Genomic DNA, 27493 nt, shown 5'->3' with positions numbered 1-27493 from the left:
CACTTTGCACTGTTTGTCAAATATTTTGCCAGTCAAGGGTGTAAATTTTACATAATTTGTTCAGTGAAATAGTAATCAAACTCTAATGTTCCCCAGAGAGTGGAGGATGTGTACAGATTGTGTTTACGGAAGTGTACATTATACCTTTCCATTTGCCACTTTGCACACCAAATGTTAAATGGGTTACCAGTAATCCAGTATAGAGGATGTGAAAATCTTGTGATACGTTCAGTGAAGTGATGTTTGAGTAAAATGTTCCTCAGGGGGTGGAGGATGTGTATCCATTGTGTGTACAGAAGTCTGGATTATCCATTCGCCACTTTGCGACCCTGTGTTAGCTGTGTTCTCAGTACAGGATGTGAATATTGCGTGGTTTCCTAAATCTTGTGAAGGGCTGGAAAATGATTTCATTGCTTGGATGTTCCCCAAGGAGTAGGAGATGAGCATAGATCGGGCATAGATGTAGGCAAGACTGCATGGATCTGGTAACTTGAGCTGTGATACAATCTATCCCAGAATAAAACAATTCATAGAATTATCATTACCCCCTTTGTTCTTCACATCCTCAAAGCATGGCAGGAACATTACCCAGGGAGTGGAAGATGTGCACAGAGGGCGCTTCGGCAATCCTACATGTGGTTACCCCAGCTATAGTATAATGGACGTCTAATGTGACAAGCAAGTGGTAGCTAGTGTCAAGTCTACCTCTGAATCCTTTATTATTGCCCGGTCAGGAGGGGGTGGAAATAATGAAATTAAAACAAGAGGAACAGGGATAATGAACAGACCTGAGATACTAAGATAATAGGGGTAATGAATTAAGTCCTCTAGTCTTGACTCCAGACTTAAAACATTGTTCTAATCTACTAATAAACTTGGTCAGGTTTTCTTTTTAAACAGGGGGTTGAATATTACTGAATTGTATATCCATAGGTTTATGGAAAAAGTCAACTCTGATCGAGGTTTGTCTGTAGGTTTACAAATTTGGATTATTATCTTTTTAATCCATGAGTTTTGAAATCATTTTCTAAGTATCACACACATTATTAGCAAAAAGCAAAAAAAGCCTTGAGGGAAATCTAGCATTCTATTTGTGTGCAAACAATGTGTTGTAAAGACCGGTAGCCCTTCAATTTTCTGCTAATGGGTGACAATTGCATTAGAAGTGTAGGCACGGGTGAAAATGGTCACCGTTACGTTTTGCTTCCTGTGGGTGAACTTACTGTGCCGAGTAAGAAGCGCATATATTTCACATTCGGTTCAAGTAAATAAAGGCCTATATTTATATCAATGTGTTGTAATTAAAATGACAATAACAATTGAGTAAGTTAATGGAGAGAGAGTTACAGAATGAGAGAGAGAAAGAAGAGAAAGGGAAAATGGGAGATATTCAAAGAAAGATGCTTTTCCAATTTTGTATAGCTTACATCCAAACTACATGTACGTCTCTATAAAAGTGATTTTCAAAAAGGACTTGTTAGTGAACTTTCTGATACTATTTTTGAGAGTTGCCCATATCCATAAATAGTTTCATTTTATTCAAGAATAATAGCATTATTACTTGAATCATTGGTATGTACACGTGATCAAAAATACAAAACTTTTGTCATTTTAAAACTTGTCAATATTGTAATCATTCAGTTCATGATGTTATTAGGTGGTCTGTCTACGACAGATCACCTATTGATTTCGTCAGAATTTTCTTTATTTCTTCCTTTCTTTATTCATTGTACCTATTTTTTGTCGCCAACTTTTCTCGAAATTGGCTGAATCAATTTTGCTGATTTTTTCGTCATATATAGAATCTATCATAGAGACGGCAAAATAAGCTTTTCAAGGTCATATGGTCATGATGACGTCATCTACGCGCCATTTTGTAAAATTCTTCATTTGATCATATCTTCATTATCAATTGTCAAAAATTAACAATATTTACATGACATTAACTTCATGTCAAGGGTCAACTGTCAATGTCATCAAAGGTCATGTAGAGGTCATGACGCGCGCGTACGCGCGCGTCAAAGGTAAAAAAATCGTCCAATTGACCTATAAATTTTTTTGGGTACGTTTCAGGTCATTTTAAGCATTTCAAAAATCCGCGCGTTACACCTTAACACAACGCAGAAAAACCGTTTCTATTAATATCATTGCATTGCTAATAAAATTCTGAGCAATTTGATACCTTGATCAACCTTCTACAACCATTAATATAGAAATTAACACCCATTAAAGTTTGCAGCACGTGTGCGCGCGAGCTCTCACTATAGGCCATATATGGGCAAAAACATGCCTATTGTAAATTCACTGTAGCTCTTTTAAAAGTCCGTTGACCCCCAATTTTTTTTTCATATATCAATAGAGTATGAGTTGTAGATTTGATTTCATGTCACCATTGTCCCTAAATTATATCGTGACGTCATCAAATAGGCGCCCAATCTAAAAATTTCATTTTTTTCAAAATGACGTCATCAAATTTATGCAAATTTGGCTGTAACTTCTCGAATATAGATCATTTTTCGCCCAGATTTCCATATGTTGTAGTTTATAATAGGAGTGGGCTATACATGGGTCAAAAATACTTTTTTTGTAATTTCAATATGGGAACAGTTTTTTTTAATTCCTTGTAATGTATCTCAACATGAAATGACAATATTTTTTGTCTTGGGTCCGAGAAAAAAGTGTGCTGGGCCAAAATCCAAAATGGCCGCCAAAACCACCCAAAATCACAGTTTTGGCCACAACTTCTTTATTTGGTGGTCTTTTTCTTTGGTTTTGGTGTCTATTCATATGTATTTGGGGGCAGGCAATTTGTTTTTCCTATTATTAATACTTTTAAACCATTATTTGTAGAGTTAACAGGTAATTGTACCTAAATTTTTCAATTTTTATAGCCTTTTTTCAGCCAAAAAGTAGATTTTATCGTCCTGGGGTTCTTCGATATTAGGTGGTACGAGGTCAACAATAGCAAGCAGCTTCATAGAGCTATATCGCTTTTATTCCTCTTCTATGGGTTTTACGGATATTTGTGAAATATATCTTACATAAAAAAATGTTAATTATCCATAGTGGCTATACAGTATACAATGTACTGTACATAATATACTGCACTGCATAAATGCATTGGCCACCATGACAAGGCATGTATAAACTATAGTGTTATACATGTAGAAATGAGCTCTTAGGTTTAGAATTAGATGCCATAGAAGTTGAAGATATGTTTTGTCTCAAACTGAGGACATGTTTTGTCAAATATGCTAATTCAGGGGGCGGAGAAAGGTAATTAACCCCACATCATGGCATTTACACTGTAGATATTCTGGGTCCTGTTGCATAAAAATTTACCATTATGTTAACTTAATGGTAACTTACATGGAATCCTTGGTTCTGATTGGCTGTTGATCAACATTACCATGATTATATAGTTACCTGACCCCATAAACAAAGGCATGAAAGGCCAGTTAGACACCACAACCAGGTAAAAAAGCCTCCAAATGAAGAAGATATGGCTACATGTAGATATGTGATGTACGTGTATGATATGTGATATTTTATGTGAAATTCACGTTGCTGGTTTCATCATGTACATCAGCTGACAAGCAATCAAATTCACAATCTAATTTTAAACCTTAAGAGCTTATTTCTATGACACTATAGTTTATATACAGGCCTTGTCATATGTCATGGTGGTCAATGCATGGAAATATGCAGTGTAGTATGTACAGTAACACTACATTGTATACTGTATTGCCCCTATGGATAATTAACATTTTTTGATTTAATAAGATATATTTCACAAATATCCGTAAAACCCACAGTAGAGGAATAAAAGCAATATAGCTCTATGAAGCTGCTTGCTATTGTTGACCTCGTACCATCTAATATCCAAGAACTCCAGGACAATAAAACCTACATTTGTCTGAAAAAAGGCTATAAAAATTGGAAAATTTAGGAATAATTACCTTTTAACTCTACAAATAGTGGTTTAAAAGTGCTAATTATAGGAAAAACAAATTGCCTGCCCCCTAAAACATATGAATAGACACCAAAACCAGAGAAAAAGACCACCAAATAAAGAAGTTGTGGCAAAAACTGTGATTTTGGGTGGTTTTGGCGGCCATTTTGGATTTTGGCCCGGCACACTTTTTTCTCGGACCCGAGACAAAAAATATTGTCATTTCATGTTGAGATAAGGTAAAAGGAACACAAAAAAACTGTTCCCACAGTAAAACCAAAAATCACCCATTTATAGCCCACTCCTATTTATAATGTACTCTTTCTCCTCAGTTAGCATGAATATTCGTTTTGATAAACGCATCATTGCGTAAAACAGCGATGAAAAGAGGCATGTCATTTTTCCTCTTTTTGCGTGTAATCTCTATGGGACATGACTTTTTCCCAAAACTAGATTCGACATTCCTCTATTTCGTGAGCCATATCTCCATTTTTTCTTGTCAGCTTTCCTTGAGCTTCTAACATGTTGTAGCTGAGATTCTGGGCTATCGGAAGTGTGCCCTTCATTTTTTGATCAGATGCCGGGATCATGCCCGTATTTCACTTGCAAAATTGGAATTGTAATTCTCAAAATTGCTTACGTGTAATCTCTATGGGGAATATTGTGGCTCAATGGATAACGCATTTGACTTGCTTTCTCGAGGGCGGAGGTTCGATTCCTGGGGTAGAAAAGATGATTTTTTTTTCATTTTTTTTTCTTTTTGCCACCTCTTACATGATCATTTATGATAATTAAAAGGTATGAAAGTTAAAAGTTAGCAAGATAAAACAGATTATAATTGCTTTTTTCATATCACATGTATTTTGCGTGTAATCTCTATGGGACATGACTTTTTCTCAAAACTAGATTCGACTTTCCTCTATTTCGTGAGCCATATCTCCATTTCTTCTCGTCAGTTTTGCCTGAGCTTTTAATATGTTATAGCTGAGATTCTGGGCTTTCGGGAATGTGCCCTCCACTTTTTGATCAGATGCCGGGATCATGCCCGTTTTTCACTTGCAATATTGGAATTGTAATTCTCAAAATTGCTTACGTGTAAAGTCTATGGGAAACATTAATAATCACATTGAGCAATGGTCAAAATTTATTCTTAGGATGTCTAGAATCAAGATTATCAATCATATCTAAATTATTCATTTTATACATTAGCCGACTCTGAATGAAAAATCATGACAGACCACCTAATTCGTCCGCATGACGAATTAAATTCTAGTTTATTTTATAGTCTCGAAAGGTGACGCCAAACAAATAATAATAAGAAAGTGCCAAGTAAATTTTTAGTTGAATATCGTAAATTACAAATTGATTAAATGATTATAAATGATTACAATCCAAAAGTTAATTTTCATCCTTTTAGATCAATTTTAATCACAGATGTGCTCATATTACAAAATTAGTTCTTGATTTTCGGATTTAGAATTGACTTGTACAGTGAATTAATTAAAAGAAGGTATCAGGTATTAGACAAATAACAATTAAAACAAAGGATGAGTTTTATTTTCTTTGTCAAACCACAAAGATTAGGATTAAATTCTGTCTTACACCATGTCACCACACACCTGTTAAGAAGTGTTAAGGACAAAGAATTACTAATTAGATTTGCTAATTTACTTTGCCGGCAGTTTGCATAACACCGGCATAATGGTCCTTAATTGCGCATGAAATGTTTAATTATCTGTGAAGTGTAGAAGATATGCTACTCGGACGCTCAGAATCATAGTTTTGATATTTGTAGATTATTTATAGGGGAAAGGAAATTAATCCAGATTGTTGGTGATGATGATAAATTAGGATGCCAGTTGTTTGCATGTACGGTGTCGTAGTGATCCGTAATTTGGACTTTCAGAATTGTAGTTTCAAGATTGGGAGATTGTGAAAAAGAAAGTTTATTCTGATCATGATTATGATAATAGATTATGATGATGATCTCAAAAAGAATAATAGTTCATTTCTTTGCAATGTGTTTCCATAATGCCGAAAACTAGCCAAGGAAGAATCCTTGCCATGATAATACAGATTTCATCGATATAGGATCCTGATAATACACTTTTAGTTTTAATTCTAGAAAATAGATAAAAGAATCCCTGTTTGCAATATATGAATAAAGGCAACTTAAAGCTAATCAAAATGGTCTTGATTATTCTTTGAAATTCTCGGCTCACTGCTTTATTAAAGAATCTTAAACGTCCCATGAATGTATGTTTGACAGTTCCGACAATGCAAATAAAGTCAGGCCTGAAACAATACACTGCATTTGATATATTCAAGCGCATTTTACTTTGATGAATAGTTAAACCAATGCAATACCCTCATGGCATTGTCTCACATAAAGTTCATTCAGAAAGAATTTGAATAAGTGCCATTATTCCTTTGCTTTGTATTATCACACCTTGGCTCTGTGCCTTCTCCTCATATCTGAAGACTTTTCTTCAAAGGTCATCCATCCATTGAGCTATCGAGTATTAGAGAATGGACAAAAATGGACAATACATAAAACAGAATACAATTTATGGATATTCATTGGGAGTGCGGATCTAGCAAAGAATTAATCCCGACACTTTTTATTCTGAAGATACAGGAAAGTGTTGTCATCGCAGTAGTGAACAGTTCAAGGTCATATCTCATACAGCTTTGTATCATTGACACAATGACCATCTGTTGTTTTAAGCTACTGAAAACCTGTATTTTGATTGGTTAGGAGCAAATGTACCACAGTTCTTTTTGCATATGTCATTGATAACTTTTTTTCATTTTATAAAGTGCCCAGATTGGTGATAGCATTGTTGTAAACTTTTGTTCTTGATAATGAAGTATTTGACCGAAACTTAGTATTTTTTTCTACATATTTCTTTTCTTTGCCCTTCTCTCGCTCTTCTTCTTCCTTTTTCATGGTGTATATGTATTGTATTTCTGTTACAGGCATTTCTTGTCACAAGCTTTTGCTTTCAGAGAACTATGCCTTCTTTTGTTAACAAATCTTTTATATATCTATATTTATATTTTTGTGACAAATGATTTTGTGTAATTCATATTGAAAAATGATCTTGTGAAATGTGGAAGATAATAAATGTTTATTTGAATTGAAAAATTGAAAATCAGCCAATCTGATATTTTGTCTTGCTGAGAACAGAACCTGCTATTAGAGTTAGGGTTTAAGTCAAGAAAAAATAAAGTTTCTAACTTCAGAGTATTTCATTTTGTGAAATCTCCCTTTCTGGAAAGATTCAGCATGAAAGTTATAAAGTTTACTCCAACTGTCATGTGAGATTGAAGATCAGCCAATCATAGATGTGCTTTGATCGTGCCCTTCACACCCGGATCACCATTAGCCAATCAAATAAATTCTTTAAGATTGCATCAAGCTTTGCAGAGAAAGGATGCCATTCTGAGATGACTTAATTAATTTCATTCATTACCCCCGTTTATCTTGTTACCTTCATATCCTATTCTCGCTTTCCGACTCTTCACTTTTAGTGCGTCTTCTTCTTTAATTTTAGAATTCTAGAAGGATGTAGAATTAGCGAGTTTACCTATCACAGCGTGAAACTTCAAAGTAAGAGTAAACTAGAATTTTAAGGTCTTCTTTGACGATCCTTGAGGGGAGAACGTCTTATCTGGATACAACATGTCAAACGGAAACTACCCACCCCTCTTTCCTTCTATTAATTTCCAAGTATAGTGCAAGATTTTCTTACGCAAAGACAATTTACTCCTTTATTGGATCAGAAAATCTGCTCAGGGTGTATAGTTTTCATGCTCTTTTCTATCATCGAGCAGGATCTCTTCAGAGGTGTAGCAAGTTCAACCATGCCTTAATTTGTGGTTTGATTATGGGAAGCCAAAAGGGTAGTTACGTTTGGCTACCCATAGATAAATAAACCTCAGATGAGTTTACTGGCTTTTATTCTTATCTTTCTCAGACATTTTTTTATTCTATTAAAAAGGAGTGCCAAAATTGCTGTCATCGACTGCGACAGATATGTATCACATTTGATTTCCATATTTGGGCTGATGTTAACTGTCTTTTAATTTAATAATTTTTGTTTATCCTGGATATAAAATCAGACAATATGAAGTAAAATAGAAATTAGAATAAACAAAGAAATCATACTCCACATTGACTTGTTTGTCTTCCTTGTAAACACATTTGTTTTTGTTTCCTCATTGTTTAGTTGTGTATGCCCTAAATATCACTGTGGTCTATTTTATGACCAATTTCTTTGATTGATCTTCTTCAAATTGTGAAGGAAATCACAATTTTATCCATTTCCATTTGTCCTAGTTTTGGAGTTCCGAGAACCATAAGAGAGAGAGAGAGATCTTTTGTTTTCTCTTTGAGTCAAAGTCCATCAAAACAAAAGATTAAACAATTAGTCAGTATCCAGCTATTCTTGTCTTGAGCCTCATTGGGGTGACCCCCTTTGCCCCCTTCCTCTTCCTATCGTACCCCTCTCCCCCCATCGCCCTGGTCCCCCCTAGTCCCTCCCCAAACCTCACTTACCCCCCTATACAACAGGTGCAAGGTGGTAAGGGGTAGCTGATCTGCCCCCTCCCCAGCTCTTCCTCCTTCGAGGAAAGCTCAAGCCGTCAATAAAGCCGGCTGTATTAAGGAAGGAGTGTTAAGCACAAATACTCACTAGTCTCGTCATTTTCATTTGACATGCACTAGGCTAGGTGGCAGGGAGCCAATACCTCTCTCCCTCTCTTGCTCGGTGAATCGTTGTTCAGGCAGCGCAACAATCGCTCACGCTTTTCCTTTAAGTGCCTGGCTCGTCGTCGGAGTGCCATGCATTGTTTCCCCAACCTCTAACTTGGAGATCCATGACTGCATTGTTTAGGGCCGGGGGTTTGTGGCGACGGCAACTCTGCTTCTCTCACTGGAATCAGGATATAGTATTTTTCCCTGCCGTATGGCATTTGCTAATTTGACAAGCAGTGGATGGCTGGAAAATTCTACACACTCACGGAGATGCCCTATTAATTGTGATTTCAGCGTGTTTGTGAATTATAGGTAATGCTCAGATATTTTTTGGATCAAGACAACCTCAATTTATCTTTTTAAAATTATGGTGCTTTCTTGTCATGGAATATGGATTTGTTTTATGTGTTTAAAATGAACAGGAATATCCATACAATTATTATTGGTTCTTGAGGAATATATATCTAAAAAACGTTTGTTTTTTTGACAACCAGACGTGCCTGTGTCTCAACCATTTTGTGTATTCCTACTCCTAAGAAATAGATCAAGGACCAGATCTAATGCGGTAGCGGTGAACTTTCCTCAGTCATATTTTAACTGACAAAAGTATAAATCACATATTTTTGCCTTAATTTTTTAGTATTTATGTATATTAGAAAAAATGTCATGCACCTTCGGTGTGGCTGAAGTATGTTTAATATATTAATTTCGGTTTTCTCATTCTGTATTTATTCTCTCACTTTGAAATAATCAAGACCTCACAGAGTAAATGGTTCAAGAATCTATTTTAAAATTGATTCAAAGCCTTATATGTTTATCTTTTTCCTTATCAGTAAAGTATTGTGTAAATCAGTTAAATATGGTATTTACTGATTTACCGATTTACTTACATGGTTTTTCTTCCAATAATCATTTGCAAAATTGCCAGTTATTTCACCCACAATTAAAATAAAGATTGTAAAAAGATAACATCTTGACTATATCTAAGTTCTGACTGTTATAAAACAAATAAACTAGTATTCACTTTAATGATATAGAAAGTATTATATCATGCTCTTCTTACTTTGTTTATTCAGCACATGAATTCATAAATTTAGATTTTTTAAAATTAAATTTGAGAAATGCAAAATGTATTCCCTTTTTTCAGTGAGAATATAAAGTATGAGTACAAGATGATGTTCTTTTCTGTGTTTTTTTATTCTCTGCTTACTTAAGTTGATGTTTTATATGCTCACTGTAACATTAATAGAAATCAATTTAAGAACATTGTATGAGTAGTATAATTTGTTTACAAACATTAGTTTTATGTAATTAGAAATTGATCAGTATCAATCAAAATTTTAATGTTAATAAATTTGTATTTTTCAACTATCGTTTAAGATTAATTTCTAATTGAAATGCATTCAAAATAACTTTGTAATTGTTAAGAAATGTCAGTGTTTGGCATGTAATTGAAGATCTATTGTCTTTGTTGCCTTTGATTACTCTGGGTTTTACGTGACTATTCAATATCCCTTCGATGATGAGCATTGTTCTAAACTTTCTAAACAATAGGGCCGCTATTCTGAAAATGAGCTGTCTGATTGCAATACATTGTATTTAAGATTGAATTACATGACTTTTTTAACGTTTGATTAATTGATTTTCACACAGATACAAATGCTGTTAATTTTTTTATATACAATGCTGCCCTTACAGTACTTTACAACAGTTCAAAAACAAGTAGTTAAAACTTGAAACAAAATTTAATTTTTTAATATTTAATTCTCAATCAAATATGCATGGTTGTTTAACTTTTAAACAATTTCTGAATATGTACATTGTATTGTATAATAACAGATTTGTATTCAATTTTAAACATCATTTTCTGTGTATTTTGAATCATTGACAGTTGGAACTGGATTGACTATGGTCCAACTCTTCACAATCATTCAGAGCAAAAAAAAAATACATGTGGGCTCGGGGCTGGTTTGCCCATACAGTGAGAGCCCTGGTGATCTCAAAACTGCCCCTATAATTCCAAGTCCAGGTCCAGTATAAACTGCAATGCAATGTAGCTAATTCGGGCTAGTGCAAAAGCTAAAAAAATGTAGCTCCGGAAAGGTTTTTTATTGATTTTCTACATACAGTCATTTCTTTACTCCAATCATATGCACTGTAGAAACAGATTAAAATTTCAAGCAGGTTGTTTTAGCCCGTAACATCAGTTGTTTAAAGTTTGAAACAAGTTGTTCAATTTTTTTTCAAGAAGATGTTGAAAAAGTTTTCAGAATTTCAAAAAAGTTTAAACAACTTGTGAGAGTGACAGGTTTTAAACAACATACTATTTTTTTTACTACATGTATACCATACTGCTAGTGTAGTTTACAGTCAGCTCATTTTCCCAATAATTTAGAATTTAAGAAGAAAAATGATATCATGAGGAATAACACAAGCAGTATACATACATATTTGATTTGATTTTATTTATTTCCACATTCCAATAACAAAAGTATATACAAGTGTAATAATTTTTTCTCAGCATAACATAAGCAAATGACATAATGAATAACATATGCCTACATACGTTCTAACAATCTACTTGAAATATGTTTATACCTGATAACTTCAATTTTTTTCTTAATTATTAAAACAAATAGCAGAAAAGAAAATATATGCATATATCGACATAATACATTTTGGAATGTGGGAGACCTCCATCTTAAGCTTAGAGCTTGAAATTGATAAAGGCCTCAAAAGGAAAGGGGAAGGAAAACCAGACAAACAGTGCAATAAAAGAGACTTTATTTTTATGAACAGCTTTCTCTTCTTCTTTTTTACGGATCTATGATTTTATATAATTGTTTTTTTTAGGACAAAGTACAGGGGCCCGTTGCAGAAAGAGTTGCGTTTAAACGCAAGTCAAAAAATCAATCGCAAGTCAAACATGCGCGCTGTTGATTGGTTGAAAATCAAGTTGCGCATGATTTTTAGAGTTGCGTTTGATTGCAACTCTTTCTGCAACGGGCCCCAAGACTAATAAAAGAATCACACTACAGATACACAATACATGTATATAATATATAACAATAAAATTTACATAACACAATGATTTTAATTGGTCAATATAAATATTTTTTGCGGAAAATAGGGGTTCGGAAAAAGTGCATACACCTGTTAGAGTATTCAAGTTGTTTAATTGTTTCTGGTAATATTTTTAGAAGTTTTTCATATCTCCTTCATCTTATGTCGTTATCGGTGAGTGGAAATTTCAAATGAGGGTGTCAAGGTTGTATTTGATTCCAAGAAATTTTTATGTCTTCCTTTATTGCCAAGATAATTTTAAGTAATTATCTTTGCCCTTGAACGTGATTTTATTGTTATGAACAGAAAAGTTATTTTTTTGGTATGAAGAAGATTTAAAGTAAGGCTTCAAATCCTTTCCATATAGAAGGGCATATAACCTTCTCTTTGAGAAAAATGCTGGTGCCTTAAAAACATTTGGGTGTTTATGTTTGGTCTCGTGCAAACACATTTCTATTTTGTTAGCATCAATGAGCTTTTTTTTGAAAATATATTTGAAATGAAAAAAAAAACATACATGTTAAAGACGTTTTTCTTATTAAATATGCTGTTGAAATAAATGCTATATATCATGCCATCGCAGGATCAAAATGCTTTTGCTTGGAACCCAAAAAACATATATTTTTTTTCTTTTTTCTTTTGTTTCATCGCACGTGGATCTTGAAAGTACTGAAATTCATGCACAGTTATTAATCCAGGGGGGTGTTTCACAAAGATTTAAGTATGACTTAGTTCGCACTTAAATGTCTAGTTGCGTGCAGTATAAAAGGCATGACAGCATTGGTCAGATTATGCCAAGAGGACGCGCACTTCTGCGTATTGATCAATAAGATTGCGCGTTGCATATCATGTACGCGTCAACATTTAAGTGCGACCTAAGTCATACTTAAATCTTTGTGAAACACCCCCCTGCATTTTCAATATTGAACCAACTTATTATTTTTGATTATTTGTTTAGATAAACTCTTCTATCTCCTACAAACACTTGCTTTTATCTCTCAAAGATTTTTATTAGAAACACATTTTTTACATTTTTATTTTGTTTTCTTGGATGCAAAACCAGTTTAAAGGTGTTTCAACCAATCAAGCTTTTATCTTATGTTGCAACACCTTTGTATTTCCATTATTTACTTGTGTTTTATTTATATATTTTCTGTGTGTTCTCTTACATTGTACATTGTGAACATGAATAAATAAATAAACAAAAAATAAATAGATAAATAAATAAATAAATAAATGAATAGATAAATAAATATCCATTCCAAAAACCAAGAGAGAAAGGCAGAAAAAACAAAGACAATTATTACACCTGTACTGTTGTGTGTGATCACATGCTATATTGTTTGATATTCTGTTTATTCTATTCTTCAAATTTCAGTTACTTCAAACATTCTTTTGTCGTCTAAATATGGAAAGGCTTGTTAATTACATTTTGAGTTTAGATGTTTGGTATATCCAGAGAGTAAGGTACCCATTTCATAAAACATGGTATAATAATATATTTGTAATGGCAGTTAAAAGCTACTGAAATCCATCAATTTGATTGGCTGTTAGTAAACTTGTTATAGAAATTGTGCATTTTTATGATATCAAGTCTTTATGAAATGGGACCGAGAACAAATTATTCCAGGGGGGTGTTTCACAAAGACAAGTATGACTTGGAGTCGCACTTAAATGTTGAGGCGTATAGATATGCGACGCGCAATCTTATCGATCCATAGGCAGTAGTGCGCGTCCTCTCGACATGATCTAGCCAATGCGGTGATGTCTTTTATACCGCACGCAACTAGGCATTTAAGTGTGACTCTAAGTCTTACTTAAATCTTTGTGAAACACCCCCCAGATTATTGTATATGACAAGCTGCAATGAGGAATTGAGGATGATTCTTGCAAGGTACATGAACCTATGCAGAGTCCCAAGAAAAATGTCACAAACTTCAGCCCAGCAATATCACTGTACAAGCAGATTCCCATATTATTTTCCAGGATAATTAGTCGAGATTTCCTCTCCGTGATCCCACAAAAGTTTGGAGACTACCGGGGTGAGCTCCAACCGGCCGAAACTCTTGGCCGCCGTCCCAGTCATGAACGCTCCCAAAGAACACAATACAAGCCGATCGATCTGCACATCGGATATCCAGTTGGATGAAATCATTTACTTTCTAAATCTCTTTCCAATCTGTCAGGCTTTTGTTGTTTTATTGTTGTTTCGCTGCCTTTCTTTAAGCCAGACAAATTATTATACCCCTGGGTGTGTGATGTAAGCTTTAAAGGATTTGGTCTTGTTTTAGGGAGCCTCAGACAATAGGTCAAAGGCAGCATGGGGTTGAATGGACTCTAATGTGACAGTGAGAGAGTGATTTTTCATTTTTTTTCCCTCTGGCTTGCTTATCCGAAGTTTTGACTTACAATTTTGCTGCTTTTTATGTGTATAATTGGTCTATGAATTACTTACCACTGATATTTCACTTTGAGACCATGCAATTTGTGTTTTTTTTAAGATTACTCATACCCAAATGAGCTTTTAAAAGTTGATTATAAAAATTTGATTGTTTTCAATCGCTGCCTCAGATTTTCACAGGTTGAAAATAGTCCCCAATTCCCCATAATGTATCATCAGAAATTGTACAAGATACTTTCAGATGTATGTATTAATTATAATTCAATTATGCACCAAACACTTGTCCCAGATTTTGCTGGAATTCTATTTTCTGATTTTAAAAGGGTGTATTCTGTCTCAACTCTTGTTGGAATGCTCCCCAGGGAGTAGAGAAAGTGCATATTATGTTTCAGCAAGCAAGGATCCCATAATTGTAATCATACACTAAAAATCTGTCTTGGTGGCCACCAATCTGTCTTAGTGGCCACTAAAGTCTGTCTCCCATTTGAAAGGAATGTATGTTTTAGAACCTGTCTACAAAGACCATCTGTTTCCAGTGGTCACTTTCTCTGCTTCTCTTCGGTGACTTTAACAGACAGATTTGACTGTACATGTATATCTATGAAGTACTTAGAGATGTCGTTCAGGGCCCCGTCTTACAAAGAGTTACTATTGATCCAATCAACCACAACTATGGAAAGCCATCTTAAATTATGTTTGTTCAAAATATTTTCTAGGTATGAAGTATGCTCATACATTCACTGTTTAATCGACTATTCAGTATGCTTCTCTATGTTTTCAAGGGACATTGTGCACATTTCCTAAAGAAAGAATTATGACATTGATGGATGTCCATATACTTGAGGTTGATCAGATTGATCGTAACTCTTTGTAAGACAGGGCCCTGATGTATTAAGTGCTTTATTATGAGTAATATTATCCCTATGTCTTTTCTATTCTTCTACAGATGTTCTGAGTTGTCAATGAAAACCAAGGGACAGTACTGAGAAGTGAAAGGGACATTGATAAAAAGATGGCATCAGAGATGCAGGAGACTGCGGCAGTGACTTCACCAAGTCCTGTAACCATCAAGAAGGAACCTTGCGACCCTCTTGACGAAGCTATGGACTGTGAGGAAGGTCAAAGGTTAAAGGTCACTGAAGATGGCCTGAGAGACGGAAAGGAGGATGAGGAGCAGGATAGGTCGCCAAGGGTCGGTGTGTTAGACCTCGCAGAACGGAAGCCCGAGCAGATGATCACGCTGAAGCAGCATATTATGATAGGACGGGCAGCTCTGCGTCGTGAAAGCGCCCTCGACGAGAATGCGCAGAGATCGGGGAGTGAGTCAGAGTCACGTGACGATGCGCAGAGCAGGGAAGAAGGGATGAGGGACGAGCTGCATGAGCGATTGCAGGAGGAAGCGAAGCAGAATGGCCACACTGAGGATAGTGACCTTTGTAAGACAAGGCGGGAACAGGACCTTGAAGAAACTCTGGCAGTAAAGGACCAGAAGCTAGAACAGTTAGTAGGTCAGTTGGGAACTTTAAGGGAACAGCTGTTAGCGCAGCAAGCAGAAGCAGCGGCACTTCAACGAAGCCAGGTCCAGAGGCAACAACGACAGATGGAGCTTCAGCGGATGCAGCAAGATATGTTACAACGACAACAGCAACAACTCATGGAACAACATCATAAAATAAACATTCTCATGCAGGTAAGCCCGAAGGACAGTATTTCTTCATGTGTTGATAATATCCTGTTGCAGAAAGAGTTGCTATCCTGCTCAACTTAACAGATCATATACAACTACGGTGTCAACCAATCTGGGATTTGCTCTGGAACTTTAAATAGATGCAATTCTTTCAGCACCGGGCCCCTAGTCTGTAAAGCGTCTGTCAGATTATATTTGTATAATCTGTTAATGGTTGAATATTGAGCCAATATAGTCTTATGTCCCTACAGAGAGAAAGTTTTTGCATGTCTTGATGAAGTCCTTGATGTCTTCTGCTGTTGGATAAAAACATTTAATTATGGTTACCTGCATTTCAGTGAATCCTGCACAGAGATGTTGGTTTGATTGGTTTTTGACCAGTGTAACCATGGCAGTTACCATTGCTTGCAAAGATAATTAAGTAGTTGTTAAAGGTTTTGTGCATGGTGGCTCAACTAGTAAAAACGATGTTTCTCATACACCAAATCGTTAAATTTTATATTTTCTGTAGAGCTGATCAAATTCTGTTTTTCCTTTATACATAGCAGCAACAGTCTGCTTTCCTCACACCTTCATCAGTATCAGCATTAGGCATTACTCTTACAATCAAGTCATAATCATTTTCCTTAGATTCTGTGGTAATAAAGAAGAGCTGAACAATTTCTCTGCTCTTTCCTTAGGCATTACAGCAGCAGCAACAGCAGCCGCCCGGTTCTCCTGCACCCTCTTCGACGTCAGCAGCAGCTGCAGCCGCTTCAGCAGCAGCTTCTGCAGCTGGAGGTGGCTTTGTTCGTCTCATCCCTGTATACCCTACAGACTACGTCAGACCACCCGCCCCTATTCTTGTCACAAGCCCCAACGGCCACAACGCCTCGCTGGGTCTCGCCTCGCAACCCAACGGCAAGCAGATTCCGTCGCCGACGACACCGCTGGGTCAGGCCAAGCTTGCAACGTCGCCCATCGGCTCGGGACAGATCCCGGCCGTGTCGCCGCTGACAGGAAGCCCCAAAGGCCTCCTGACAATCCCACATGCTTCCTTCCCTCCGACTGGGTTCCCGACCATGCCACGAGGGAGCCCTACTGGTATGCACGCCTATCATGAGATGACGCCAGAGCAACCTCTCAATCTATCTCAGAAAGGATCATCATCGGATTCTAATAGGTCTGATGGCTCTCCAGTTGGGTCACCTCTTACCCCTCCACCTACTCAGGTTTGTCTTGAAGGCTTATCTCTTGCAGTCACATCAACAATACTGTCTACATGGTGTTGTTGATAAAGACTTCTTTATAATAACAAATGTACAATTTCTATAACATCAACTTTACCATTAACCATTCAAGTTGAATTATTTCAGAAGCTTTAAACTGTTTTTGCAAATTACATGTGGTTATTGTAAAAAGTGTTATGAAATTGGTCTCATACCAAAGCTACGAAATCAATCTGAATTACATACCTTGGTTAGTTTGGGGTCAGCTTCATTGGATTCACTGTTACATAACTCTGGTAAAACCAACCCTTTTTTAATCAGACTTTCAATATTTTGAAAAAAAGTAAAAAACAAAACAAGAACAAGCAAATCTCAGATTTTAAAGGAAATCTTTTTCATGTTATTTTTCAAGAGATAAAATTGGTAGCTCTGGTTGTTAGGTTGAAATTAGTTCTTCACATTTGATTCTTTCTTGATGCTTTGACCTACATGTTGAGATATATAACAAAAATAATAATCTGCGTTTGGAAAATCATCTCTAGGTTTGCGTGAGATCACGTCCAGTCACAATAACGGAACCCCTGAAGAGAAGTCAGTCGTTATCGCCGAAAGCCAGTTATCAGAAGTACGCCACACACGAAGCAGAAGTTGTCAACAATGCTTCGTCTCACGCCCATGTGGAACTCACCAGACCTTCAGGTAAGTCAATTTTCATTCTGTTTTAATAAGGTATTCTGACATAGCAACAGTCAAGAAGCCAGTGTGGAGGTACAATCTGAGCATGTGCAGAATTAAGGTCATTCGTACTGAAATCTAAAACCCACTGACACGAACTCTTTTAGGATTGCCTGGCATAGCTACATTCAAGCCAATTCAGAAATACATTCTGAGCACGTGCAGAATGAAAGTCAGTTGTATCAAACTCTAAAACCCACTGACATCACTCTCTCAGAGGATTGCCTAACATAACAATACTCAATAGGCAAGTTCGGAGAGGCCTCTGAGCATGTGGAGATGAAGATCACTTGTACAAAAAAAAAAATGTATAACCCACTGACACATACAGATTTTAGAAAAAAAAAACTTCAATCAGCTTACTCATGCCTATAACACTCATGACAGTGGGGTATGCATGTTTTCCTTCAGCAAGAAATTTACCCACATTGTGCTGCATTCAACCCAGGTGAGGTGAATGTGTACTGGCAGGAAGTAATTCTCCCAAAAGCTGTGAGCACCGGAATCTGGAGACCTGCTTTGCCAGGGAAATATAGGAGCGCCTTGAGCACCTAGCAAGGTGGATACTTGGGCTACATAATCCTATATGATATATATTTATTTTTATATGAAAGAGAGGAAGAGAGAGAGAAAGATACTTGAATGTTCAATCTATGAGAATCCCAAATGTAGTAGGGTGATATATAAAGAGTGTTAAAAATAGGAGGAAATTATAATTTGTGAACAAATTATCGGCATTACTCCTGTAAGTTTTAAGATCGCATGCTCGATCTGTAATAAAAATTATAAGTCAGAATTGGAACTAATGGCATTTGAACCGTAGAGCAGTAGATGGCAGGTTAGAATCCCATTGGTTCCAATTTTTTCTGACTTATGATTTTCATTACAGATCGAGCATGCGATCTTAAAATTTACAGGAGTAATGCCGAAAATTTGTACACAAATTAATAGTATGATCATATTTTTTTCTTCAAAATCATGCATCAATAAACACATTTGTTCTTAAAAAAAAATTAAAATGGCAGATGGTCCACATCCACAACACATGACAACAAAGAGACCTGTCCATGGCGTCCCGAGATTATTTTTTGTTCGTACATTTTCAGGATAACTGTCTTCAATTCAAATACCACCTGCATTCGCTAGTATGTTTTTTCCAGAACAATGATATTCAGCGATGCTTGTAAAAAGAACTGTAATCATGGTTTCACAAAAACATTTCCTCAAAGCATTTTCACCTGATATGTCTATCATAGCAGTTTGTTCTATATCCTTTTATCAAATTTTTTTTCTGGTCTGAAATAAGCATTTGAAAACATTTCCTGAGGGTAACGAAGGAGTCATTTTCGGACAGAATGACCACATGTTACAGTTGTGCTCAAAAGTTAGTGAACCCTGCCACAAAATGCACTCCTTCATGTTGAGCGATGAATGTAGACAACAACGCGTCAATGTTAGGCAAGCCCAGAGAAACAAACAATAGTGAATAATATATTTTATAGCCTGACCTCACAATTTAATACCTAAAACATGGTGCAACTTGAGCACTTGAAATGTGTTCATTTTCGGTGTGGTTCACCAATCTTAGAGCACCTACTGTATGTTTTGGCCCAGTGACTTATGTCGAACAAAAAAAGAAAATTTAAAAGAAAATTTGCATTTCAACGGAGTGTCTTCCTACGCAATTTGGTATTAAATTATATAATTCCTTTTTAATAGACCTTTTTCAGTTGGTTTTATGTTTCATTGATAAAATCTAAAATGAAAAAGAATAATTGAAAGAAAAGTATAATGTTGCCAATTTGAAGAGCAACAGCTGATCAAATAAGGATCTATCATTCATACGCTTGATGGAAAAGAATGCATGTTAAATAGATATTTAGAATAATTTACTTTGTTATTTTTGTACTTATGAAATAAAGGTTCCTTCTGTTCTTTGGAATAAAAAGGAAAGGTAGTAAATGAAAAGAAAAGAAAAAGCAGTTGCATTAATTATAAAGTTCAAATAATCATTGACTCTTGTTTCTGGAAGCTTCCAAAATCTTTCAATGATTGTTTATTTCTAGAAATAAACAATGAAAGTGAAAACAAAAGATCAAATTTGTTTTTACTGAAACCAAAATCACAGTTTTTCTATAGTCATGATAATAGCCACGTTATGAATTTTTTTTTTCATTTACAAATTGACAAAAGAAGAAGTAAATACTCGAGGATATGAAAGGCTTATCATTTATACACTGAGAATATCAAAAGGAATATTCTTGTCACAAACGTATGACTTTCATTTTTATTCAAAAATGGTAACGGAAGGAAATGGCATCAGCACCATTATTCTATCCTCTTATCGAAATTGTTTATCCGATCTCTGCTCTTGCAATTATTGAAACAAGTTCGTAAGGCCTGAAAATGAATAAAGTGAACTCTTGTGAATCAATTATGCACAAGTATTAGAAGAGTGCAAAGTAAGCTGAAGGTGTATCCAAATTCACTATGCAGTGTCACTAGAAAGGTGAAGATTAAATATAAAATTGTTTTAGCTTAAAGTGATTGGTTAACATTGGTTTGACTTTTAAAAAATATGAGCTAGAAGGTCACACTTGTCACCTGTGTCTGTGATATGTTACAAAAATGAAGCTCAGAAAAAATTGCGTTCGAAAATAATTATTTAGAGCTTCAAAAATTGAAATATAAAGTGACCGGAAACACCATCTTAATTTCATCCCATACACTTATGTGGACTATTTAGGTGTCTATAAGATGCCTATTTACAAAATCGGGGTTTGTCTTGTAGTTTTAGCTTTTCATTCTCAATAATGGTTGTTTTCAGGGTTTATTAGTTCTAATACATGCACTTGTACACATGTTTCATCTTGGTTTGAGAATTTTTTAAATCGGCTGCTCACAAAGTTAAACAATACCTTTAATCTCAAGGTATTTCTACAATATAAAAATTGATCTTGATATTGATTTTATTATTAATTGTATTTTTAAGCTCGTTGATACCTACATGTACTCCCTCATAGTATATGAATATAATTCCTTGAAGAAAATCAGGATGATGTCTTTCATAAATATCGCACTAGATTGGCTCATTTAGAAGCTACAATACCTCAGGTTTAACCAAATTCGACCAAGAGATAGACTAGGGTTGTTCTTATTCTTATAATATGCTGTAACGTGCTTTGGGCCATTCTGGGAAAAGCGCTTCATAAAAATTGGCTATTATTATTATTATTATTCTCATACTTAATTGATTTCAAATTCAATGTTTATGTCAAAATCAATCTGACTGGCAAATTTGACTGGCTTTTATCAGGTCTTTTGAACAAAAAAATGGCATAGAACAAAAAGGGTTGGTATAGAGTGAGAATACGACATCAACACACATTGCCCTGGGTGCATTTTGTAGTCTGTATTATTTCAGCAATCTCTTATCTCGTCCAACCAAATGCCCTGTCACAGTGCAAATAGAATTATGACTTTGTATTGGTGTTGTCTCTGACATGCAGATTAACATCGGTTAGGGAGAGAGAGAGAGGGAGAGAGAGAAGGGTTAATAGTGCTTTTTGTTTGGAAACTTTTTTGTTGATATTTTGGCTGATGTAATTATATAATTGAAACAAGGAAACAAGTGAAAGAACTTATAAAAAATAAATGGCTACATCTATGGTGTGTAAGGTATGTCCAGTTTAGATGTAAATTACAGAAAGAAAGGGGTGGGGGATTAAAGAGCAGTAGGCAAATAACATTCTATATATCGCTATTTTTTCACAAAAGCAGTTGATAATATTTTTGGCAATATTTTCCACTTTTCTCCATGGTGAAGGTTGCACATCAAAAGTATTCAACAAATTTGTGATATGTTGGAAAATAAAAAATTATTGTGAAAATGTTTATGCCTCATTCCTCAAAATAGAAGTGATGTGGCATAGTGGTTTGGATTCTCGCCTTGTAATCAGAAGGTTGTGTGTGCAAATCCCACTTTGGCGTAGCGTCCGCAGCCTAGCATCCTTTGGCAAGGCGTAATCCACACTTTGCCACTCTCCATCCGGGTGTGAAATGGGTACGTGGTAGATGGTGAAACCCTATTGAGTATGCCTAGCAATTGAGTCTTGGAACTCTTGTTGGAATTCTCCCCAGGGAGCGGAGAAGGTGCATTCATAAATACATATTGTGCTGGCATGCCAGGATCCGATGACCGGGGTAGTAATAACTGGTGTGTTGGCTCAGTTGGTAGAGTGTCCGTCTCACAACCGGGAGGTCGGGGGTTCAAGCCCCGGCCGTGTCAGACCAAAAGACGTTAAAAGATGGGAGTTGCTGCTACCCTGTTTGGCGTTCAACTATTAAAGGGATAGAGCCTCGTCGATCTGGCACTGCACAGTGGCTGCCAGGCCCACGATCAATTGGGCAAAGCAACTTTTCGGAGTATTTCATTTTATGTCTATTTCGAACAATAAATTATGGATTTTCATTTAGATAATTGCAATGTAAAATGCTTAAAAACATAATGTAATAAGTGTTATATACATTTAAAGTACTATTATGTATTCATATGTTGTTTAATAAAAAATGATAATGGATATGAACAAAAGAATGTCTTGTTAATGTAGACTATCATTAAGCTTTCTTAACAAAGCTTAGAGTAGGGGGAGCTGTGAGACGGGGGAAACAGATGAAGGTTTATATCGTGGATTGATCGTATCAACAAGCTTAACCCCTTTGAAACATTATTCTCTCTTGCAGCTTTACTTAGTTCCTCCGCCTTAAACGGGTGGGCGGATCTCGTCTACTTTACGCAATAATCGTGGAATGCTGGGAATCTGTGATAATGGGGGTGTATGAGGTTTAGGTGAGGGGGGCACCCGTCTAGACGACCTTTGAGGTAACAGAACTTCATAGAAAATAATAATTGAACTTCCTTTCTTGTGTTTAAGAGCTTCTCTCGTTCCCCTTTATTTGTCTTTGTGTAATTCCAGTCACATGAAAGCACGCTTATCGCAAGCTTCTGTTTCCAGAATCAAGTTATTGAGTTATGTAGTTCATCAGATTATAACGGATATGCCCAAAAGATAGGTTAGGTGTATAACTTGCAGTCGGTGTTGACAGAATGCATACATCAGCTGCGTGTGCTTCATATGTAGCCTCTCCATCATGTTCTAACCTCCTTTTTTAAATCACAAAAGATCTTTCATAACGATTGTAATTCCTCTCCATTTGAGCATGATATTTCCTGTTAAATGTCATCGGAGAAAAATGTTCACTGGATGGATAATGGTATAAAATTAGCTTTACTTGCCTACCTATGTTTGGTTATGGCATAGAAGATAAATGACGAAGAAATTATAAAGAATTTTAATCAGGGGAAAAAGTTGATGATGTAAGTAAGCTATTGATGCAAGTGAAAGAAATGGAAAATATGTAATTTTGAAATTACTTTATTCTATAAATGGAAACAGGATGCAAATTATTCTTATTAAATGTATCTTGATTTTTAATATGCATTAAATATTTCTGTGCTGATTGAATTATTCAGATTATTCATATAATGTTATATGTTCATCAATTCATTTATTTTTATTTGTTAGTTTGCTTGGGAAATTATGCTTATTATATTATTAATTGTTTGGAGGTTTTTTCATAAAGTAAGTGATAAGCGCAATATGAGCAAATATAATTATAAGGAGGTAGTGATATGCATTGGATTAGCGTGCTAATACCTTGGTCACATTTACTCTACGGCGGCCGTACGGCGAGTCAAAATCAGCCGTTTTAACATTTGTTTGTACCAGCTACATATTGGTGGTTTTAGTAAAATGAATAAAACGGCTGTTTTCGACTCGCCGTACGGCCGCTGTAGAGCAAATGTGACCATGGTATTAGGAATAGATAATTTCTAGATAGATGGCGCAATATAAACGCCCTTTATTAGTTTTATGATTAGCCATGTCATAAGGATTTATAGAGGCAATTTTTACTATCAAACAGAAATGGAACTTTTATTGATAGAAATCAATTTTCATTATTGCACTCTACCCTATCAAACCCATTACTTACAAGTTAATAAGAGTATTGGTCTCCTTATCTAGCTTCTGGAAAAAAGTACTTGCTTGTTTCCTTTGGTAAGTCATTAATTAATTCATTAATCATTATTATGTCCTTTGGAGAGGATGTTAAGTCATTGTTCCTGTGGTAGGTTTCTTCCAAGTCAGGTACTACAGTACCACTTATCTTATTAATCCTCTGAAACACTACTTATTTTTAGGGGGAAATTTGAATAAATACACCCTTCCAGTTAATTGGTTAGAAATCTATATATTAAGGGTAAGATCTTGATAATGATTTTAAAAAATACCCATGGTTTTACATGAATAGTTGAATATCCATGATAAACTACATAGAAAACCTGTAGAAAACTTGTTAAATTATTCTTGATGAAATTATTTTGATGAAATTGGGGTTTCTTCCACATAATGCGACCACATTTCTGATTTTGGTCGATAAGGAAATGCTATTATGAAATGCAAATGAGCTTGATCAAATGTTGCTTAATCACGTCTGTCATTGGTAGTCATTGTATATTGTTCAAACGGTGATTGAAATTGCGAACAAACATTTAGTGGGGGTGTTTGGGAGTAGATTGCGCAGCAGAGAGATAGAGAGAGAGGGAGAAAAAGAGGTGGAGAGAGAAAGGAAGAGCAAGAAAGGGAGAGAAAACTGGATAGAAGAATAGATATTTAAACATGTTTCTTGATAAAAGTAGCTAATGTAAGTCTTAATACCCTCGTCCAAAATTAGATCAAATGGAAAACTAGTAAAATTAATGGAATGGAAAAATAAGATGAATTGAGAGGGGGAGAGAGATGTGAATAAATTGAAGCAGAGACAGATAGACAAACAGACAGACAGACAATAGATAGATTGGTAGATGAATGGATGTATAGATACAGAAAGATACATAGACAGACAGATAGATAGAAAGATTGATAGATAGATAGGTAAATGGATGGAAAGATAAATTTAGGAAAAGTTATAGAGAGATAAAAAGATAAACAATGTTTTATGGGAAGAGGATATGGTTACAGACGTAATATTCTACAGCAAAGTTAAAAAAAAAAAACTAGATTTATTTAAATAAAGAAAGGGGAAGAACAAAATAGGACATCATTTTAATGAGACAGCAAGACAGGTGTAGAAGAAACAGAGAAAGATAGAAGATGGAAAGATAAGGGTAGACCTGAGAAGACAGGAGAAGACAATAAAAGAGAGATAGAAAGAGATCACAGGATCCAGGAAATTCTATTTCAGATTAAGAGAATCCCAACCACCCGCGGAAATACGGGGTGCAGAGGGATGGCGCCAGCCGGACCAGCTCGTGAAATCCCAGCCCCCGTACCGCTTGCCTTCCCACGATTCCCTGCCTTTCTCTGATAGCACCGCAACAAGTTCCTGCCCAATTTCCTCCCCCATGATCTAGTTGAGCTTCTTTCACGCTCGTTCCTGATCATCTGGCTAGGCGAGCGTGAATTCCTCCTCTCGGGTTAGTCTACCTCAAGGCAGAGACCAGGGATTGTCAATTAGCGGTACATGTGCCAGTCAGGGATCCTTTTCATAAAGAATTAAAACTATTGTACCTTTTTCCCCCTTTTTGGCAACTACCATGGTAACACAGCTCAGCAGCCAATCACAATCAACGTTAAGTTACAAAGGGAATGATTTTACTTCTCAAATTCGAAAAGCATTTCTGGTTGTAAGAGAAAAGCTTTGAACTATTAAAGTTCTCCACAGATCTGTGTAGCAATCCTCAAAAGGTGTGGAGCAAATTGCGATGGAATACCAGAAAAAATTGTTCCCTGTTATAATGATAGCAAATTCAGAATAGTTGTAAGACTTGATGAGAACCTCCGGCGTGAACCCTATAGTGCACAAAGCAACGAGTAGCTAATATGCACTGTGTTGGGTCTGCTGAGCTCTGGCAGCCCCAAGGCCTTGCCTGACGTGTCGTCACCCAGAGGTGTAGGGGAAAGGAGCCTGTAGCTTCTGCTTATGACTGCTGATAAAGCTCTGCCCTTGTTCATTATCTCCAAATGTTAAAGGAACGCTTTAATTTCCTCTCGTTTGTTAGAGCGAGTTCTACATGTTGTGTGTGGTTTGATGGTCATTAAAGGTTGCTTTAGTTTTGTAAACTTCTTCATCCACCTCCTTTCTTTTTTTCTTTATGTCTCTCATATTTTGTGTTCTATTTGGAGTATTCTTCTTCTAAAACAAAATTCTTAACAGCTTAATTGCATCAATTTAATATAATTACATTTTTGTATAATTCGCCCTCCCTGCCTCAAACTTCAGCCCTGATTGTCTTGTATCTGGTTTTCAGTCAAAGTTGTGACATCACAAAGATGTCTCTGTTTCAATTTAACATTTTAGGAGATATTATACTCAAATATCACTAATAATTGCACAAAATGCATTTAATAGTATACATGCACATTTTTGAGGGTTTTAGTAAGAATTGAACACATGAGGTACCTTTGGAAAAGGTCTAACATGCCCAAGGCAGAGCTGAGGGCGTTTGGACTGAGTCAAGTGCAACAAGTGTATGTAATTAAGTTCCTGGGAAAAATGATGTGCATTATTTGTTTTATAAAGATGGTGATGTGGAATCTTTTTATTTGATAAACCATCCCCATCTCATAAACCATACACAATCTATGGTACAAGTCATTTGTACCAGTCATTAGCAAATTTTCCTGTTAGCTCTTTAAATTAAATGACTGGTCATGTGATGGATGCCAGCCAATCATTTGCTTGGGATCCATTTCATCATGTTATAACACAAAGTGAAACATGGAACTTGCAATTTCTTTCTGTAATATGAAGTACATCTATCTCTGAATTGCCTGTGTCGGACTACATGTATGTCATCAATATACATTGAGTTCTGCATGATTGTCTATCCGACCCCCAATTCTTTGGCTCTCTTGCTGCACGTAATGAATGTCATTATGAGCCATTGTCTTGTGGGTATTGTGGTAGAGACAATGGCTGAGGCTCAAAACAAAGAAAACTCTCCTCTGTATTCTCAGGTTGAGAATATCTAGTCTGCATAATCAGACCCTTATTGACACTTTGTTCAACAAATGGGTCTTCGCGCAAGACTATTACAAATAAAAGTTTGCTGTTTCAACTTCAGGAGAGACCTTGTGTACACGAGTCATTGGTAGGGACTGTAGGCTGCATATTCAGACCATTTTCCTTGAGTGAATGGTTTGTGCAGCTAACTAGAGAATCTCAGCCTTTGCTCTAATAAAACCTGTCTGCAATAGTCTGCAGGCACAGACCCTGATTGAAATTTTCAACAAGTTGGTCTTCACACAAGACTAACTCATATAAAACTTGCCATTTCAAGGGCCTTCAGTACACAAGTCATTATAGGCTGCGCATTCAGACTCTTTTACATGAGCAAATGGTTTGCACAGCAGACAGTTCAAATTTGATAACTGAGTCAATAATCATTCTTCAAGTTTGTTTCATCTGTACTTAAAAAAAAAAAAAAAAATAGGAAGGGGTATTGGATGTATAATCATTTTTCAAAACCTTTTTCGAATTTGTCACAGTCACAAGATAAATTATAATGCTGATATTCTCCAGATTCTTTTGAACAACGGCTTGGATCACACCCCCCCATAGCTAC

At 35.8% G+C, this 27493-nt stretch overlaps 1 protein-coding gene across 2 annotated transcripts in view; it reads left to right on the top strand.

The window, feature by feature from the left end:
* Positions 1-27493, top strand: part of LOC121422139 (transcription factor Sox-6-like) — a 45391-nt gene that overhangs the window by 5207 nt on the left and 12691 nt on the right. The window contains exons 1-4 of one of the 2 annotated variants that reach the window (XM_041617031.1): positions 8700-9023; positions 15122-15865; positions 16543-17073; positions 17613-17769. In XM_041617031.1, coding sequence (XP_041472965.1) covers positions 15188-15865; positions 16543-17073; positions 17613-17769 — 1366 coding nt within the window. In that variant the 5' untranslated portion in view covers positions 8700-9023; positions 15122-15187. Of the gene's footprint in view, positions 1-8699; positions 9024-15121; positions 15866-16542; positions 17074-17612; positions 17770-27493 lie in introns of those variants that run through there. The other variant, XM_041617032.1, reaches the window with a different exon arrangement.

This window comes from Lytechinus variegatus, chromosome 9, assembly GCF_018143015.1.
Source record: "Lytechinus variegatus isolate NC3 chromosome 9, Lvar_3.0, whole genome shotgun sequence".
In the NCBI taxonomy this organism is placed as follows: domain Eukaryota; kingdom Metazoa; phylum Echinodermata; class Echinoidea; order Temnopleuroida; family Toxopneustidae; genus Lytechinus; species Lytechinus variegatus.
Note: the sequence above shows the minus strand (reverse complement) of the source record. Positions and strands in the feature narration are given on the sequence as shown.